Genomic DNA, 17992 nt, shown 5'->3' on the forward strand with positions numbered 1-17992 from the left:
TAATAATCCCCAGCCCAGAAAGCAACACATCCTACCCCCAACCCTACTTCTACTTCCCATGCAATGTGTGAGCATTTGCACAAATGAACATACACTCACACACACACACACACACACACATTTTTCTTGGGTGAAGATTCTTACACCCAAACAGTGAGTTCTTCAAAAGTTACAATCTAACTGTATATCCTGGAATATAAGTGGAGCCATGCTACAGACCAGACTGGGATCCAAGACATGTACTTTCTGTAGAGTGGATCCCAGTTACTCCACCGTTCTGGAGCCAGCAGATGGCAAAGCTCTGAGCAGAACTGCTTTTGGAGTGAGTTCCTTAGGATCTTTCCACCATGCCTCACTTCATTCTCCTTGGCAGGAGTTTTAGGAGGAAGCTGCCAAAGAAAGCTTAGGGATGATGCTGTGCCACTCTCCATTTTAAGGGTTGTTTTTTTAAACCTTCAAATGGCTACTTATATGCCAAATACAAGATATACAGTCAACTCTCCATTATTCGTGCAAATGGAGGGCACTGAAAGTGCAGATAATTAAAATCTCACTTCTTTTTGACTCTGAGATTGTTTTTATACTTACTTTTTAATGTGGATATATTGCCTGTTCTGGAAATTCACAACACTTTAAAGCAAGTAATGAAGTCATTCTAAGAAGGCCTAACTTAGAAAGAATGGAAAAACTGCCCATTTCCCCGTCCTGTCCTACGCACCCACCCTCCTACTACATCTATTTCCTCCCTTCATTCTAGAAATGGACATGACATCTGCTACAAATTACTTGCCCAAGCCAAGATACTCTCTCTCCCCTTACCCAGATTCTCACACCTCTCCTGGAAAATGAGGAGAATATGGAAAGATGCAATAAGGAAATATAATTATCTAATTTTTAAAGGGGCCTTTCTGGAAGAGATTATCCTTAGAAAACTCCTTGATGAATATGTCATCAGAGAGTTCGGTAGAATGACATGAGTGGGGTTAGAAAGCCAACTATCTATAAAAAGCAGCCACACCTGCTACTATTTACACACTGCATGGTCCTTGGAGTTTGAAGAACCACAGGTGTCAGTGACGTTGGCCATATATGTGGATGTGATGACAAAGACCAATTTTCTTTGCCTTCCATCTTTATAGTCATGATTGGTCCACAGTCTCTCTAGACTGATCTTGATACTACCCTTTGTCCCACCCCACAGCCATGTCTTCACTCACCCTGTATGTAGAGAGGTCAATCCTCAGTGAGTTGTGCAGTTGGTCCAGTAGTTTTACAAATCTCTCTTTCTGAGGGTGATAAACAAATAATGAGGAACAGAAATAATCTATTTCCAAGCTCTCTAGACTGTAGCAAAAAGAGAACCATCTCTGGGTGAGAGGGAGACACTGAGCTGGGGACATACCCTGTCCCATATTTGCCCATGAGGAGAACAACAAACCACGCAAAAGAGAAATGGGATAGGTCTTTCCTGTTCCATCTCTTAGCACTTAAACTGGGGAACCTTCTCATGCTGGCAAGAGGAAAGCAAGTCTCTGGGAGGGGAAACAGCTTTCTATACAAATCAAGAAGAGATGACCAGTGCATCTCCATCCCTTTGGGACTCTAACTCATCTTAGTCAGATAAAAGGAAACTCTAAACACATTCTCCAACTTGTTCCTGTGTCTGTGGTGTCTTAACTTATCTTGGAATAGCTCTTAACAGTTAAACAGACACAGCCTAGCAGTGACGACGGGAGAGAGAAATAGTGATGCATCTGGAAGGTGATCAGGGAGACACAAGGGGATTTCTCTTTAAACCACATTCCATATCATTTCCCTTAGTTTATACTTTTGAAATGTTAAAATAAATAACAAATACTATTTAATAGCTTATTTTTATAGAAAAGGTATAATTAAACGTGGAATCATGTTCCTGTAAGCTGTTGGTGCAGCACTCCTAGAATTCACATACTGATAATATTATATATAGCATTAGATATTAGTTAAGTCAATACATAATGTGGAGAGACAGAATGGAACAGATATTTGACTGGCTTAATCAATGATACTAATTCATCTACAGAAAGACTATCAACAACATCAAAAAAGTGGTCAGTACCAAGAAAAAGGGCTCAGAGATCCAGTAGATTTGGGAGTATCAGTAATTTTATCCCTAAAGAGGTAATATTTGTGGTGAGTCTGATATATACCATCCAGTTTACACTGAACTTATGTCAGGTGATATTATGAACAATGATTCAACTTCACAAGTACCTTAACAACAGGAAATGGCACATCCTGGATCAGGAAAACTGTCCAGACACTAGAAAAGGGACAGGCTCAGGTATGCAGCTGGTATTCTTGCTTAGACATCAGTCTCATATGAACTTAAGTGGTATGAATCCGTCACAGAGAGACTGAATAATATTAAGCAGGTTGCTTTGTGAACCTGCAGGACTGAGGAACATGGTGATTCAACCAAGCTGTCGGCCCAGAGAGGTTCTCCCTGAGCACAGGTAGTGCCACAGCCCACAAACCACAGTGGTGCTGTTTCACCTTTTCTCACTTATCCACGTCTGAGGAGAGTCTACTAGTATAGTCTAACTACCCATAAGGAAGTAAGTTCATTATCCAGGTGACAACTATCTGAATTTCAGGCATATCAGCTCTGCAGTACTGACTAAAAAATCAAACTTTGTTAACTGATAACAATCAGGTTACATGTTTTTACGTCACACTCACCCCAAAGTTGGAGGCTGCAAAACGATCAGACGCAGAGACATTGGTGGAGGCGGTTGTGTGGGCATAGTAGGCATTGATGTTGGCCAGTAAGGTGCTCATCACTGCTGGCACGCCAGGACACATGTACTTGGATGACAAACATGCAAAGTGCCTGAAAAACAGCACCTTCAGCCTCAAAGGCTCTTCAGGGTTTGCAGCAAAGGTCAAGTAATCAAAAGATCTCACTCATGTGTATGAAGCTTCCGATCACCTTGGCATACAAGGATTTTCATAATTTACTCACTCAAATATACATCAATGAATGTGTACTATGTGCCAGGCCTGGCACTAAGGGCCAGAATCCAAAGAGGTGACATTCTGGCAGAGAAAGCAGGTGTTAGAAAGTAAGTCAATAACCCAAGGCATGCTATGCAAAAATTCTGTGGACACACACAGGAAGATCACCTAAATTAGAATGGCTGGGGGCTAGAAGGGATTAGAAAAAGGCTTCCCAAAGAAGAGATGGTTGAAACAAGTCTTAAAGGATTAGTAAGAATCAATCAAATGCAGAAGCGTGCAGGCAAAGGGAAACTGTATTGCAAAACAAATATACTTATGGAGAGTCATTCATTTGGGAAACCTCACTCATGGCTACTGTTCAGGTGTTTGATAGAGGAATACTACGAAATGCAAGAGGAGAAGTAGACAGAGAACAGATAATAAAGGAGTTTATCCTAGATGCTATAGTAAGTTTTTAAACAAAGGCATACTGTGATCAGATTAGTCTTTCAGAAAGGTCACTTTGAAGGTAAATATTAGAAACGAAAACTTGGAGAGAGATAAGACTAAGAGAGAAAGACCAATTGAAGAGTTACTGCAGTCACTCAGAAAAGAAGCAATGAAGCACTAAATGGAACAGAGAAATGGTTAAGGGCACAGACCCTAGAGCCAGACTTTGGGTTTGAGTCTCAGCTCCAGTGCTCAGTGACCTTGGATAAATTACTTCAACTTCTTCATGCTTCAGTCATTTTATCTATAAAATGGGAATAATAATGATATGGGGATTAAATGAGTTAACATTCATAAATTACTTAGACCAGTGCCTGGCACATAAGGAAATGGTACATAGGAGTTGTTGTTGTTGCTGTTATTATTATTATTATTATTACTGAGCTATAGCAATACTGATAGATTAAAAACATATTTAGGAGTAGAATCTAGAGGTTTTAGAGACTGATTGAATGGTGGTAGTATGAAAGAAATGTTTAGGCTGACTCCTAAATTTCTGTTTGGATAACTGTGTAATAAATTGTTCCATTTACTAAAATAGGGAATATAGGAAGAACAGATTTGGTGGAGATAATGTTGATTTGGATTTTGGTCATGTTGAGTTTGCAGTGCCTATGAGAATAGCCAGGAAGCAAATGAAAATGGATCTGAAACTCAGGAAAAGGTCTGGTCTGGAGAAAGAGATCTGGGAGTCCTAAGCTCAGAAGTAGTGACTAGGTCATAGGCTTGAATGAGCTCATCCAGGGAGAGTGAACAGAGTAAGAATGGCAGAGGGCCCATTCTCCAACCTCAATCCTCGACATGTTTCTTCCATCTAAACTAAACTTCTTGTAATTCTTTGAATAGTCTATGCTCTGTTGCATCTTAGCATCCCTGCACATGCCCTACCAGAAATACCCTTCCTCCTTTTCTGTATTTCAAGTGTCAACTCTTCAACAGCTTTCTTCAAAGCCCTCCCCTAAAATTTAGATGCTCTCATAATACACTGTGATTACTTCTACTATAGCACTTATTATATTATATTGTAATTGTTTGTTTACTGGTCTGTCTCTCCTGCTAGACTGAGTTCCCCAAGCACAGAGACCCCACCTTATTCATCTTTGTGTTCTCAGCATGTGGCACAACGTGTGACACATAGAAGGAACTAAGTAGAAGTTTGTAGAATAAATGAAGCACAGCCAGGGCACTAGCTACCCTCTGCTTACCTAGTGCTGCTTCCTGTGCAGCTTCCTAGTGCTGCTTCTAATGGCAGCCTTTCCAATACACAGACTACACCTCTTCTCATAGTAGGTGGGAATTTCTTTTATAGGAGTCTTGGTCAACTGCAGGCACAGCTGCTTTCCCTACAGTTCAGTGCTTTTTCCGACTCCCAGGCCAGTTTATGAAAGCTTGTCTGTCACACACATATACCTGAGCACACATACCCTGTCTGCTCAGGCCTGTGATGTTTGGGCAAGTCTGTCCTTGTATACCCTCCCATGCCCTTTTCTCTTCCTACCTGTGAACTCCGGGGTAGACAGACTAATACCTTCCCCCTGAGTTACTGACAAACACACTCCTTTTTTTTTTTTTTTTGCGGTATGTGGGCCTCTCACTGTTGTGGCCTCTCCCGTTGCAGAGCACAGGCTCCGGACGCGCAGGCTCAGCGGCCATGGCTCATGGGCCCAGCCACTCCGTGGCATGTGGGATCTTCCCGGACTGGGGCACGAACCCGCGTCCCCTGCATCGGCAGGCAGACTCTCAACCACTGTGCCACCAGGGAAATGCAACACACTCCTTTTATACATATACTCTCTTTGCACAGATCCACCCTACCCAGCTCAGAGAGGAAAGCAATGAATCACTGCATACTACCCCACTGAAGACCTATCCACTCTGTCAGTGTACCTCCATTGTTAGCTACTCCAAAGGTTAGCAGCCATTTCCTAGAGCCCCAGGGGAGCCTTACGTCATAGCCTGATATATGGACTCGATGCCATAGCGCATGGCAAATTCATCCACAATTTCTTGGGCAGTCTCATCAAAGTACACCTTCCATGCATCGTCTCCTCGAGCCTCAGGGATGTGGACTCCTCCACTGCCCTGAATGTCTGTGAGGTAATGGAAGAGGTTCTGTAGAAGACAGAGTAAAATATATATTGATATTAAAGAGTTAAATATATGTTGGAGAAAAAAAAAACCTGCTGGTAAAGACCAGGGGAATGTGAATAGGATTCTATAGAAATTCTGTCCTTCAAGTCATTGCTCAGTAACTCCTGTGGCCCCAGTAGGCTGTTCTCACATTAGTGAAAGAGAACTGAGGCTGGGACTGTTATATGGGCTGTCCAGGGTAGCACAGTGAGCCAAGAACAAAATAAAAATAGGCTCCAGATCTTCAACCATCTAGCAATCCTACTTATTGTCAAAGGCCCCTCCCAACACTGCTTTCTGGCATCCCATCTACCAAGAGCTGGCTCACCTCATGGAGACATGTATACTGCACATGATACGGGGCTACCTTCTCCTCCCCCTTGATCTCCACATTGATTTGTAGTCGGATAGCCCCTGAGACGGCTGATTTGTCTGTCCTCTTCTCTAGGAAGGAAAGAAGACTGGATATTGACACCAATGCAACTGCAGACAGCATAGACAGCCCCCAACCTGGCTTAACCCAAGGAAAAGGAGGCACTGACCCAAGTGTTCACCTAATAGGTGAATTAATTTCAGTGACCATATAGTCCACAAATACCCCAGAACTGGCTGGGTGGGAGAAAAGAAGTGCCCAAGGGACTAAAGGCATTAGGGCTGAGTATGAAGATAAAAAGACCTTCTGAAATCTGGAAACTGTCCAGCCAGAGTGAGTTCCAGACACCCCCACTCCTCTGTCCCCCATCTCTATGCATGGTCGGTTCTCTGCAGAGAAGCAAGGCTCTGTATAGAGGTGTGCTTTGGGGACTGAGTGGTGATTTTGGTAGATAGGAGTTTCCCCAGGTTCCCCATTCATGCTCTCCCTTTCCAGAAACTTTCTCTGGTCCTGCTTCCTCACCCAAGTTGTACCAGACGTCCATCTCGCCACTCAGTGTTCGAACCTCAATGATGGTTTGGCCAAGGAAATCATCAGACTCTCGCTTTAGCCGCTGCTTTACTCTTGACTTGATGTCATCATCCTCATCCCACACACGTACCTTAATGCGGTCAGAAGAATTGTGGCACTCACTGTGAAAGAATTAGGAAGGCTCTGTTATGAAGAGACCCAGGAGCCCGTACTCTTATTACTTCCAATTCCCTCCCAAAGCTCTATCAGCTGCACTTGAGGCCCTGCAGAGGAAGAGAAGGAGTCAAAGAACAGTGGTACTCAAGTCCCAAGTGAGTCAGGCTATCCCAGCAAATGGCTCTTCATTCCTTAGCTTGGGTAGCTTTCTACATACCATTATCCAGTCCTTATTGCCCTGGGACAAAAGCGAGGAGGGGAGGAGTAATTAGGGACAATTCTGATTTCCTATCAGCTAGCTGTACCAACAAAACCAACAGAAAACAGCCAGACAGTTGCCACAGAGCCCTAGGAAGCAGCTGCTAGTTGCCTCCCCAGAATCCTATATGAAGTCCATAAAGGTGTTAAATGTTCATGGTAAGTCCATCTGGTCATATATGCTTTAGCTTTCTACCTAACACCCCCATCTATCTAAGAATGTGCTTGGTGAATTTCTATCATTCTTTAATATCCACTTGAATGATCATTTCCTCCATGGTGTTTGCTTTGGAGGAGGTAGTTTGCCCAGGTTCCTCCCTCACTCTCTTCTTCCCCAGCAGTTGCTTTCTGGATCCCTGTTGCCTTATCCAAAAGTTGTACTTGGCAGAATCTCCTGCTCCTTACCCTATGTTCTCAAAATATCTTTGCACATTCCATTAAAATATTATAGTATAGCTACTGGTCTTCTGAAAAATAATAGACAAATCATCAATCAGCCTCTTGAAGCCAGGGATGTCTTATACATTTTTCGATACACAACATCATGTATAGTGTCTTATACAGAATACAAATTGCTTGCTAAATGATAAAAGTGGGCAAAATTGACTATAGAGCCAATTCATTTAGAATTAATCATAGGTAATATTCAAGCAGGAACTATTCAGCTTCTTGAAAAACAAGTGCTCCCCCCAGTAACTATTGTCTCTGGATTAGAGACTGATTTTATAGGCCCCAATCCCTTTCCCCAATCCCCTTCCAAGGAGCCAACAGAAAAAGGTCTCTACATAAGCTGCCTGCTTGGCTGATTCAAATTCCTGGTCCTGGGCTTCCCTGGTGGCGCAGTGGTTGAGAGTCCGCCTGCCGATGCAGGGGACACGGGTTCGTGCCCCGGTCTGGGAAGATCCCACATGCCGCTGAGCGGCTGGGCCCGTGAGCCATGGCCGCTGAGCCTGCGCGTCCGGAGCCTGTGCTCCGCAACGGGAGAGGCCACAACAGTGAGAGGCCCGCGTACCGCAAAAAAAAAAAAAAAAAAAAAACCCCACAAAGTCCTGGTCCTAGGCATTAGGGGGTGTGACAAAGCATCTGGATTCACCAGACATTAGTCCAAGTCCTCGGCTAGAGCTTGCCATTTTTCAACAACCATCCCTCATTGTCATACGAAATAGTCTATAAAAAAGTGAGATAATGAATAAAGTAGTAGGGAGTGGAAGCTGAGGCAGAAAGAAAAGCAGGGCCCTTAAGGAAAATGGAAAATTCTCCAAATCCCAGGTTCCCATCTTCAAGCCAGAATTATCCAGTTGTAGGACAAAGATGTTCCCTCCCCACTTCCTAGAAGAGCCTAACCCTTCCTAGGCAGGATGGCAGGGCTGGAAGATACACAGTTGGGTGGGCAGTCCCTGGTTCTGTCACTCAGCAGTAGTACAATAAAATCTTTCTAGCACTAAAAAAAGCAGTATGTGACGCCCAAAGCCCCCTTTAATAGCCCTAGTTAAGACAGGGCTTGGGTACAGTAACCCTGATACAATAGCCTATGAGAAGAAACCCAGAGAAAGAACAGCTGCTACCCAATTGAAGCATGTGAGAAATGGGTTTTCTCCACTGCCTCTGACCCATCTCTCTTAGAGCCCAAGCCCAGAACAATGAGATTTAATGCTGCTCCCAAAACATACACAGTCCCAGGTAAGACAAAGCCCACTATGACTTACAAATGGAACTTCTCCTCCCAGACAGGATTCAGGTTCCCAAAAATGGTCTTGGTACGCTTCTTGGTTTTGCCCACTTGCACAGTCACATAAGGGTCACTGGATCCTGTCTTGTCCTTGGCTTGTAGGCCCTGGGCACACACCACTGCAACCCAAATGCACATAGAAGGAGGCTTCAGAGTACACTCCAGAAGTCATAAGCCCTCCAAAGTACGACTCATATTTCCCATCTTAGAGCAGCCTCTATCTGCTCCTTGCACAGGAGCAGATTTTCTCACTCCTCCACATCTATCCTTAGCCCTAAGCCATGAGCCTTTCCCTCAAAGCCTAGCCCAAGAATCCTACCTCCCCACTAGAGCCCTAACTGACCACTTACCCCAACAGGTCCTTATCTGTTCTGATACATGCTTGCTTCAGCCATATCCACCCAGTTAGTAAATCACTGGTTAACTATTCACTAATCTCCTGCCTGTCCCCTTACCCCCACCCTCCCCGCTCTTATAATATCAAACTGTTAACCAAGTCTATAACATCAGACTGTTACCAAATCCTGGTATTATCATTCATATTGTTTGCAGGTGCCAGTCTTGCCTCTCCCAGCACCCCCTGGCATCAGAGTCTAGGAGAGGAGCAGTGATGAATAATGAAGCCCTCCCTCTTCCTTCATTCTGTGCTCCTTCTCCCCAGCCCCTACTCCCTCACACTCAGGATGCTTCTTCCCCAGGCTCCTCCCCATAGCCAAGGCCCTCCTGTCCTCTCAAACTCTGGCCTGCTCACCAGTTATGGTAATCTTGGCCGACCATTTGGAGGTGCCATCCAGCACACTCTGCTTCACTGTTTTCATCTGTTGCACATGGGCAACTTTGCTCACATTGAAGACATCCCGGATAACTTCAAAGATCTCCGGCTTATTCCGCTCTCGGATCTTCATGCGGTCCTTCATGGCCATGATAATGTTCTGTGTCCGGTCCTCCGCTCCATGTTTAGAGCTCTTTTCTGCAGCCCCTGAAGAATGGCCAGAGACAGAAAGTAGGGTAACCAACAGGCCACCTACCAGACCAAGGATCAGGCTGAAGAATGGGGCCTGGGAGAGGTCACTGAGCCGTGGGAAAAGCTTAGGAAGACACTGGTATGTCTCTGGGAAAAGTTGATCTCTGTGGGGCCCGCTAGAGTTTAATGCCTAGCTAGTGGAGTTTAAAATGCAACTCAAAGAGTAGCAAAAAGTTGATCATTGTTATGGGGGTGTATTATTCTATTCTCTCTATTTAGATATATGTTGAGTTTTTCATCAAAAAAGAAAAACAAAATATGTAGCTCAGTCTGCACTTGGCTTTGTCTTTCTTCCATCTGCATGCTTGTTGAGAGATACCCTCCAAGTCTAAGGCCAAAATATCAAAATGGGTATCCCAGTTATCAAGGAGGGGTTGTGTATGGGCACAACAACTCCACCAATCTCATCCGAATGCCAAGCCACGATACAGATCTCAGAATTCGTCACAGCACATAGCTGGGTTCTGCCCCATAGCTCCAGTGTCTTTAATCTCAGAAAATAGTGTGGTATGGTGAGAAAAGTATGGCCTTTGGTATCAGACAGACTTGAGTTCAAATCCTGACTCCACTACTCCCTGCTGGATAAGTAGGCTTCTTCTAAGAGAAGAAAATGTCACTTATCTCTCAGGATTTGTAATAAGCATTATATTAGATAGCATATATAAAGCATCTAGCCCAGTGCCTGCCATCTAGCACTGGGCTAGATGCTTTATTTATTGAGTAATAAACAGTCCCTATTATTGTTACCATCATTATTATCCTGGCAAGGCCAAGGGTCTTTTTCACCAGCCACGACCCCAGCCAGCTCATCTCAAAGGTCAGTAAGCTTCCTCTGCTGTCCTAAGGATTATGGCAGAACAAAGACTCCTCCAGTGTATTTCACCAACCAGGCTTCTCAGGGCAGAGGACCAATCCTTCCTTTATTGATCCTGCAGACTGGCTCTTGACCTCTCTCCAGTCTCCAAAGTCTTAGGCCTTAACTACAAAACTTGGAGCAAAGGACAAAAGTCAACATCTGCATCCTAACCCTGGGAGAATGGAAAGCAAGTTTTCTGTCCAGTGAAGCCTACAGAAGGGCATTTAATTCCACTCTGTGCTTCACAGAAGCCTTAGTCAGAAGATATTTTCTGATAAATGAAAAATGACCTGGGCTGCATCCTACTCTTGCCATTTAGCATATCCCATGCAATGCTATTTACCTGGACTGGGACCTCTGAAAGGCTCTTAAAGGGAAGATGGACACCCTGGCTACAGAGCACCATTTCAGAGGTTTCCAGCAAGCAGCCTATGCAGCCAGTTGCTAGTTCTTGCAATTAAAGCAGGGGTCTGCTGGCACCTGTGCTTGTCGCCCCTCATGATGGATTTGGGCAAAGTCATCACCAGCACCCAACTTCTGCTATGTTCTGCCTGTCTCTTCATGTCTACTATAGCCATGCCATTGGCACCAATCTAGCGTTCTTCAAAGAAAGACATTTTAAGTCAACAATTCCTTGAGGCTTCTTCCTGGGCCCCTTTTATGTCACATATCTTTCCTTGGGACAATGAACTGCTTGTGAGTCTAAAGGCAACCTTCCTTTCTCCTACCACAATCCTTGAAGTTTTCATTGCTATGGCTTGGCTCTGAGTAACACCTGAAGACCTGGAGGGGCAAGAAAATACTTTTCCACATCCCACATCCCCTACCCCTGCTCTTCCTGGGGTCTAGCTACAGCAGTGCAAGCCCAGCAGGAGTAGAGCAAGGAGATAAGAACTTAGAGTGCTACCACCTCCTGTGACAGAGAATTGTTGCTTTTCCTGCTCCTGTTTTCCCCATTCTATGATGGCAGCACAAGTCACATATTTAGCAAGGGCCATGGGAGTCTGGCACATTCTCCATCTGGATCTCTGCCTAATCCATTTGAAACTTCTGTTCTTGGCACTGTTGTCTAAATGCTCCAACTATAATCAAGGAATAAATTTCAGCTTCCCTGAGTCCTAGGGTCTAGACCTCAGGAGGTTCCTCTATGAGGCCTAGAACCTCACAGAACTCTCTCTTCTCATTAGTTTTAAACATGCTCTAGTCACTTGGGCTGATTAAACATGCTCTAGTCATTTGGGCAATATGGCCACCATAGTGTGTACAATACTCAAGCATAGCCTCTGGGATCATCTGAAACCTAGAAGGGATTTTTATCTCCATCAGAGGACCACAGAAAGCTCAACGGATTTTTCCTAAAGGTGCTTAAGAGAGTGCTACAAGACCTGTTATTTGGAATGGCAATGTCTCTTGACTTAGGACCCTACTTTCTCTAAAAAGGAAAGAACTTCAGAATCAGGTAAAATAGAGGGATGATGTCCCGGCCACCCTAGCTCTTTGTTGCCAGACTCTTTTGGAGAGTCCCTGCTGCCCATGTTTACCACCCATCACCCCACAGGGAGACTCACGCTGCAGGCAGTCGGCATTGAGCAGGTCCTGGCACTTCTCGTGACACTTGACTCCACACTCGCTGCAGCGCATGCCCTGCCGGGCAATGCCCCAGAGCAGGCCTTCACACTCATAGCAGTAGGTTGGGGTAGTGGCCGTCCAGACCTCAAAGTTGTGGGGTGTGGTGCACGAGATGGGATAGATTAAGGCCTGCAGGGTTTTCTTATACACATGGGATTTCTGAAAGACACATATCCCATCACCCACCAGCAACTTCAGTTCTCTGCTGGGAGATACCAGGACTAAGACCCTTGCAGGGCTCTCAAGACCCCGGTTTCTCCTCCAGCAATTGAGGAGATGCTTTAGCTTGGCCCAGCCCACAGCCCAGCCTGGCAGAAAGAAGCCCTCCACATCATGTGCTCCTGGTCATCCAAGATAGGTCTGACCTGAATGCTGGGCCTGAGCCTTGTCCCAGTATTCAGGCTTTTTTAGAGAAACAAAGGGAACTAGGCTTACCATAAAACCCTGACATTGGTGGTCACATACTCCAACGTGAGATTAAGGTTTACTCCTGGTCTGGACCCTTGCCTCGGGGAGCAGTGTAGAAAACTTGATGCTATCTGTTTCATTAACAGAGTGTGCCCAACACTTTTGAATTCCCGGTAAGTTTGGCTACAGAGATGTTCACTGGACCATAGGCCAGTGGACTCTTGAAAGCCCATGGGTCACTTACCAGCTCTTCATCCTTGAGAGAGGTGCGTGTAGCCATTGCAGAAGTAATTCCTGCCTTCCGGGACTGGACCAATGACTGTGAGACAAGACTTGCTGTCAGCCCTGGCTACTACCAAGGGCTAGGCAAAGCCCTGGGGAGGGAGTTTCAGTGACCAAAGCTATTTGATGATAACTCACTATGTTCTCTCTATTTTTACTGTCATTCACAGGGGATTGCCATGGATAATAGGTAATAAGAACCTGAGGTTAATATCCAAATCCAAGGCCCTAAGGGACTGTTCTAACAATGACAGAACAGCACTTCTCTCAGGGTACCTATCATCCAAAGAGTTTTTAGGTATCTGACCCCACAGAAACTCCTTGTTTAAAGGAAGGCAAAGGAAAATGAAAAGATTAGAATTACAGTCCGAAAACAGGTCATGAAGAATAGGATAGACACACAACTCTGACAGAGTCACAGTCAAGAACCATCACTGGGAACTATGATTCTATACTATATCCTCTATTCTCTGGTATCACCCCCTGCCCACACAACCCCAGGAAGCTGTGGAGGCCAAAAGCCCAAATGAGCAGGGCACTTGAGAGTGAAAGGGGCAATGTAGCCTCACTGAAATCAAGCAGGGTAGGGGGTTAAATGTGACAGCTATGATGTCCTGCTAGCCAGGCTCTTATATGGAGAGGCCCATGAATCTGCCAAGCCCAAGCTTCAGGGACAGCCCCTGGAGAGGCACATAGTTTCCCTAAAGCAGGGGACACAGGCAGACAGAAGTCACTGTATCAGCCTAAGCGGGCAGAACAGTTGGGATGTGCCCAGGTGCTTGGGATATGGACTCTTATAAAGCATAGAAAGGGGCTCTGGAGACACTTACCATAGCCTGTGCAGAGGAGAGCAGAGAAAGGAACAACATGATGTTAAAGCCCCACAAGGGCATGAAAGCTTTCAGAGACAACTGAGAGGTTTCTTCCCTATAGTGCAAAGTAGGAAACATGTCCCAACCCCCTCTGCCTCTATCAACTAAAAACTGTCTTCAACCCAGACAGCTGACCAGGGCCCAAGGCCTAGAAGGCGAGTTATGCCATGGTGCGAAATATGGGCAAGGTTAAAAGACAGAGGAGGGGAAACAAGAAGTGAATGAGATACTGCTATCCAATCAGTTAAACAAAAAACAGCTGGTGAGCAAGGAGGGAGAAGACGAGAAAAAGTAGGAAGAAAAGAAAGGAAGAAGAGAAAAAAGAGGAGATGAAAGACAATGAAAGACGTAATAAAGAAGAGATGACATCTGAATTTATCTTCATCCAACCAGCTTGATGAAGAGTTGGTGGGAAAAGAGGTGCATTAGAAAAGAAGAAAGAGGGAAAGATATACAAATAGCAGGGGGAAGAAGAAGGAAAGAAAGAAATGATGAAGAGAAAATGGCAGAGGATACTTCTACTCAGTCAATTAAGTAGGGAGAAACTGTTGGAGAAAAAAGAGCACAGTATGGAGGAAAAATCAAAAAAGGAGTGGATAGAAAAAACAAAATAGACTGAATAGGGAGAAAAAAAGAAGAAAATAGGAGTAGAAAATGGTAATAAGAAAAAGGGTTCAAGTTTTACTGAACATCTGGCTCTGGGACTCTGAGATGACCTGGGTACCACTCTACCCCCCACTACTCACTAAACTACAGAAAATTCCTTGAGCTGATTCTGCCTTAGGAGGTATGAGCCCAGATAGGAGCTTCTGGTCATGCTGGAGGTCTGAGATCAGATTTAACTCCTAAGCCTGTTTCAATTCAATTCCACAAATTGTTATCACTACCTCCCAGTGCTAGACACAAGGGTACAGAGATAGTCTAGAAAACCTATGCCTTGGGAGACTTCACTTGACCTCCAAGAAGGAGTCACATTTGTCATGCCCATCACACACGAATCTCAATTATCTAGTTCAGGACCAGAGGAAGTTTCCATTACAGGTCATCAGAGAAGGCTATAGAGATACCTAGAGGAGATGGATAACTAGAAGATGACCCTGGAGCCCAGCTTTGAGGGTCCAAGCTATAAATGTTCTAGTAGGAGCTTCAACTAATGAAGAACCTGGGGCTCTGACAAGGGAGTGAGGTAATGTAAGGTCCTACTGAAGCCATCACTAAGTTTCAGTAAAGCTTTAAATGATTGATCGTCAGACTAACACTTGTCACTAAAGGCCCCACTTCCAGTCCTGAAAGCTGGCCAAGTCCCAGTGGGGGATATCCCAAGGCTACAGCCTAAGCCTTCACAAGAGTCCTTACTCACCAGATCGCTGACAAGCGGCAGTGGCTTCTTTCTGCGTAGATCTGGCATGCTGTCAATGCCATAGAGTCCTCCAGCTGGCCTGAGGAGAGAAGAAAACATATCAGTACCTTTAGTCTCACCTTGAGTTACTGGCAGGTTCAATGTTCCATCCTCCTTGCTCATCTTCTCCTCAGAGGAAGATGAACTGACCTCCACCGTGTGCCTTTAAGAGGGGTAAGGAGGACAGAAAGTGAGTGAAATAAAGCCATGGGATGACAAACAATGGAATCTGCTCTCAGTGTCTCCTTCTGAGGTTTTAGCCAAGGATTGAGAGCTCTTTTATCCCACTGTGCCAGTCCAAGGCTCCTTTGTTTATGTGAAGGCTCTTGTGCTCCATAAAGCAAGGTGGGAATTGGTGGTTAAGATAGCTCCTCCTTACACTCAGGCCAGACTAAAGATAAGTCTTTCCTGATCTGCGCTAGAACAGAGCCCACAGGAATAGCTCTACAGAAGAGCTGCTGCCTAGGTGAGCAAGACTGACAAACAATAACATGTAGAAGGAGACCTTCTCCAACCTGAGTAAAAGAGTCACCAGTTCTGTCTATCCAAGCCTCCTGAAGAAAAAGGGTCTCCACGGAAAGAGGAGCCTGCATAATCAAATGGAGGCAGGGGAAGCAGATGAGAGACTTCCAAAAGATCATTTGGGGGAAAAAAGACCATTTAAGCAGGAAACAGCAAAGTGACTCAGAGTCTGGCCTAGCCCTATGGTCACATCAACAGGGACCAGGAAAAAATTACAGCTGGAGAAACTTGAGATCTCTAAAACTTTTATACCTTTTCTATACTTACTAATTTTGTTGCTGTTTGTCTGTTCCTCCATAACAATATGCAATAAAAATATAGAGAATTTCCCCAAAAGAACACCCTTCTCACCTTGAGATAACCTGGATTTCATCCCCAACTCTTCTACTAGTTCACTACATGTCCTCTGCCAAACTTCCTTCCTCTCTTTGGGTCCTGGTGTCACTTCCATAAAATGAGGGGGATGAACTATAAAACCTCTCTGACCTTTTGGAAGCTATTCTGAGCTTCAATTAAAATAACTCATGTACTTGGTTTTAATGAAAGCAACGAGGTGGGGAAAGCAGGGTGGCTGGGTTGTACACCACAGCTGGTCTGAAAAGAGAAATGTCACAGAAGAGTAAGTGTGTACTGCCAGCTATATAGGCCAAAAATGGAGCCACAAATTGGGTCAAGGCCAGGAATTGGAACAGGCAACCCGATATGCTGATTTCTAATAATCCAGCTTCCTGAATACAGGCAGTGAACTTTGTTCTCAATGAGACTACCACACCAACGGTAGATCGAAAGTTGTGACAACTTCCAAGGACTAAGCTGAAGGAAGGGAAAGAAGGCAACAGGGAGGCATTTAGAAAATCACTGCCTGGCTCCATTTAAAAATAGCCTGGATATGTTCCACTGGCATGTATGGATTTGAAAATCATTTGAAGAAAAAAGCTAAAGCCCTGAAGAAGGGCTGTTGAAGAAGCAACAGGCGCCACAAGTTTTTGGCTAATTCTGAAAACTATAAAATGCAGTCCTTAAGCCGAGAAGTTTTTTTTTGCAACAAAAGTGAGCTTTTGACAAAAGAAGGGTGGTTCTTTCACATGTTTAGCTCTTGCTATAAAAAAGACAAATCACAAGGAAAAGGAGCATTTAAAAATACAGTAGAGAACTTTATGATCTAATCTTTTCTCTTCCCTGGTGACAAGGAAGAGGAGGCAGCCACTGAGCATTTCTATGTCCGAAGGCCTGTGTGGGACAAGGAGGGAAGGAAGGTTCTCAAGCTCCTGAGGAGTGTATGTGGCGGTGTGGGTGGCGCAGGCGCTTGAACGCTCTTCTCTCCCAAGCACAGTCAGTGAGTTATAGGCAGCAGTCGAGCAGTTTGAAATGCCTCTCTGGTGCAATCACATGGGTCTGAAACTCCCAGACAGACAGAACACACAGAGCTCCTACGGGACGCTACTTACGTCTTCACTACAGTGGAATGGAATAAGTAGATGACTCACAACAGCTGAAGATCGATGGAGCCCAGGGAGTAATCTAATCAGCAACACTATCAACAGTGGAATAGAAGGAAACTGTCTCTAAACGCAGATGTGTTTCTAGTTTCCTCATTCCCATACATAAAGGGTATATCACCACTATGATGCAATATATCAGAAATTCCAGAGGTAAGGATAGGGGAGCCCCAAAGTTCCCTCCCCTGCAAAGCTCTCTCTTCTGTCTCTGAGGAATCAGTCTGCAGACTTCTGTCTTCTGCCCCAGAGAACCAAGCAATCTCTACAGTGGAATCTCTTCCTTCCCCAGAATCCAGCTGATGAAGCTGTTTCTCCTGCTTCCCAGGGGAAAAACTAGAAGCAGCATAACAGACTGCATAAGATCCACAGAAACCTTGTGGTACAACACTTACCCTTCTGGGAGCCACTGGGGCAAAGAGGTATCACCATCATCTGCAATCTTTAAAGAGAGAGAGAGGAAAAAAAGTTAGATCCTGGGAGAGATGGGAGATTGCCATATTTCTTTGGTCAAGCAGTGAGCAATAAAGTAGGAAGCTCAGAGCAGTGTAGGTCACATACACCACGTGGTGACATAACCAGCCTGATGTGTAAGCCAATTCCATGATCAGCCAGGGCAACAAGCAGGCTGCTGAAATGAGTGGTACTTCACCTCCCTTCTCCCCAGTGAATAGGGAGGATATAAGGCCAAGCTCACAGAGATCCCAGGAATAAGGTCCACTGGGAATGTGAGAGCTGCCAGAACTTTCAGCCCCTCACACAACCCACTGGTATATATAATAGTAAGCCAAAGCCAGGAGAAGGGTCCATGCAGGCTTCCACGCCTCACTAAAGCAAA

The 17992-nt window shown here is 44.9% G+C and overlaps 1 protein-coding gene across 3 annotated transcripts in view; it reads right to left on the reverse strand.

Annotated features, from left to right (window-relative positions):
• UNC13B (unc-13 homolog B) overlaps window positions 1-17992 on the reverse strand; it is a gene marked incomplete at its 5' end in the record, with an annotated part of 220009 nt that overhangs the window by 19953 nt on the left and 182064 nt on the right. For all 3 annotated transcript variants that reach the window (XM_082655905.1, XM_082655904.1, XM_082655903.1), the window contains 11 exons: window positions 1218-1286; window positions 2722-2872; window positions 5438-5601; window positions 5948-6063; window positions 6515-6684; window positions 8644-8785; window positions 9418-9645; window positions 12115-12334; window positions 12828-12902; window positions 15098-15176; window positions 17550-17596. In XM_082655905.1, coding sequence (XP_082512031.1) covers window positions 1218-1286; window positions 2722-2872; window positions 5438-5601; window positions 5948-6063; window positions 6515-6684; window positions 8644-8785; window positions 9418-9645; window positions 12115-12334; window positions 12828-12902; window positions 15098-15176; window positions 17550-17596 — 1461 coding nt within the window. The remainder of the gene's footprint in view (window positions 1-1217; window positions 1287-2721; window positions 2873-5437; window positions 5602-5947; window positions 6064-6514; window positions 6685-8643; window positions 8786-9417; window positions 9646-12114; window positions 12335-12827; window positions 12903-15097; window positions 15177-17549; window positions 17597-17992) is intronic.

Source organism: Grampus griseus (assembly GCF_964374135.1).
Source record: "Grampus griseus genome assembly, chromosome: 6".
Lineage (NCBI taxonomy): Eukaryota > Metazoa > Chordata > Mammalia > Artiodactyla > Delphinidae > Grampus > Grampus griseus.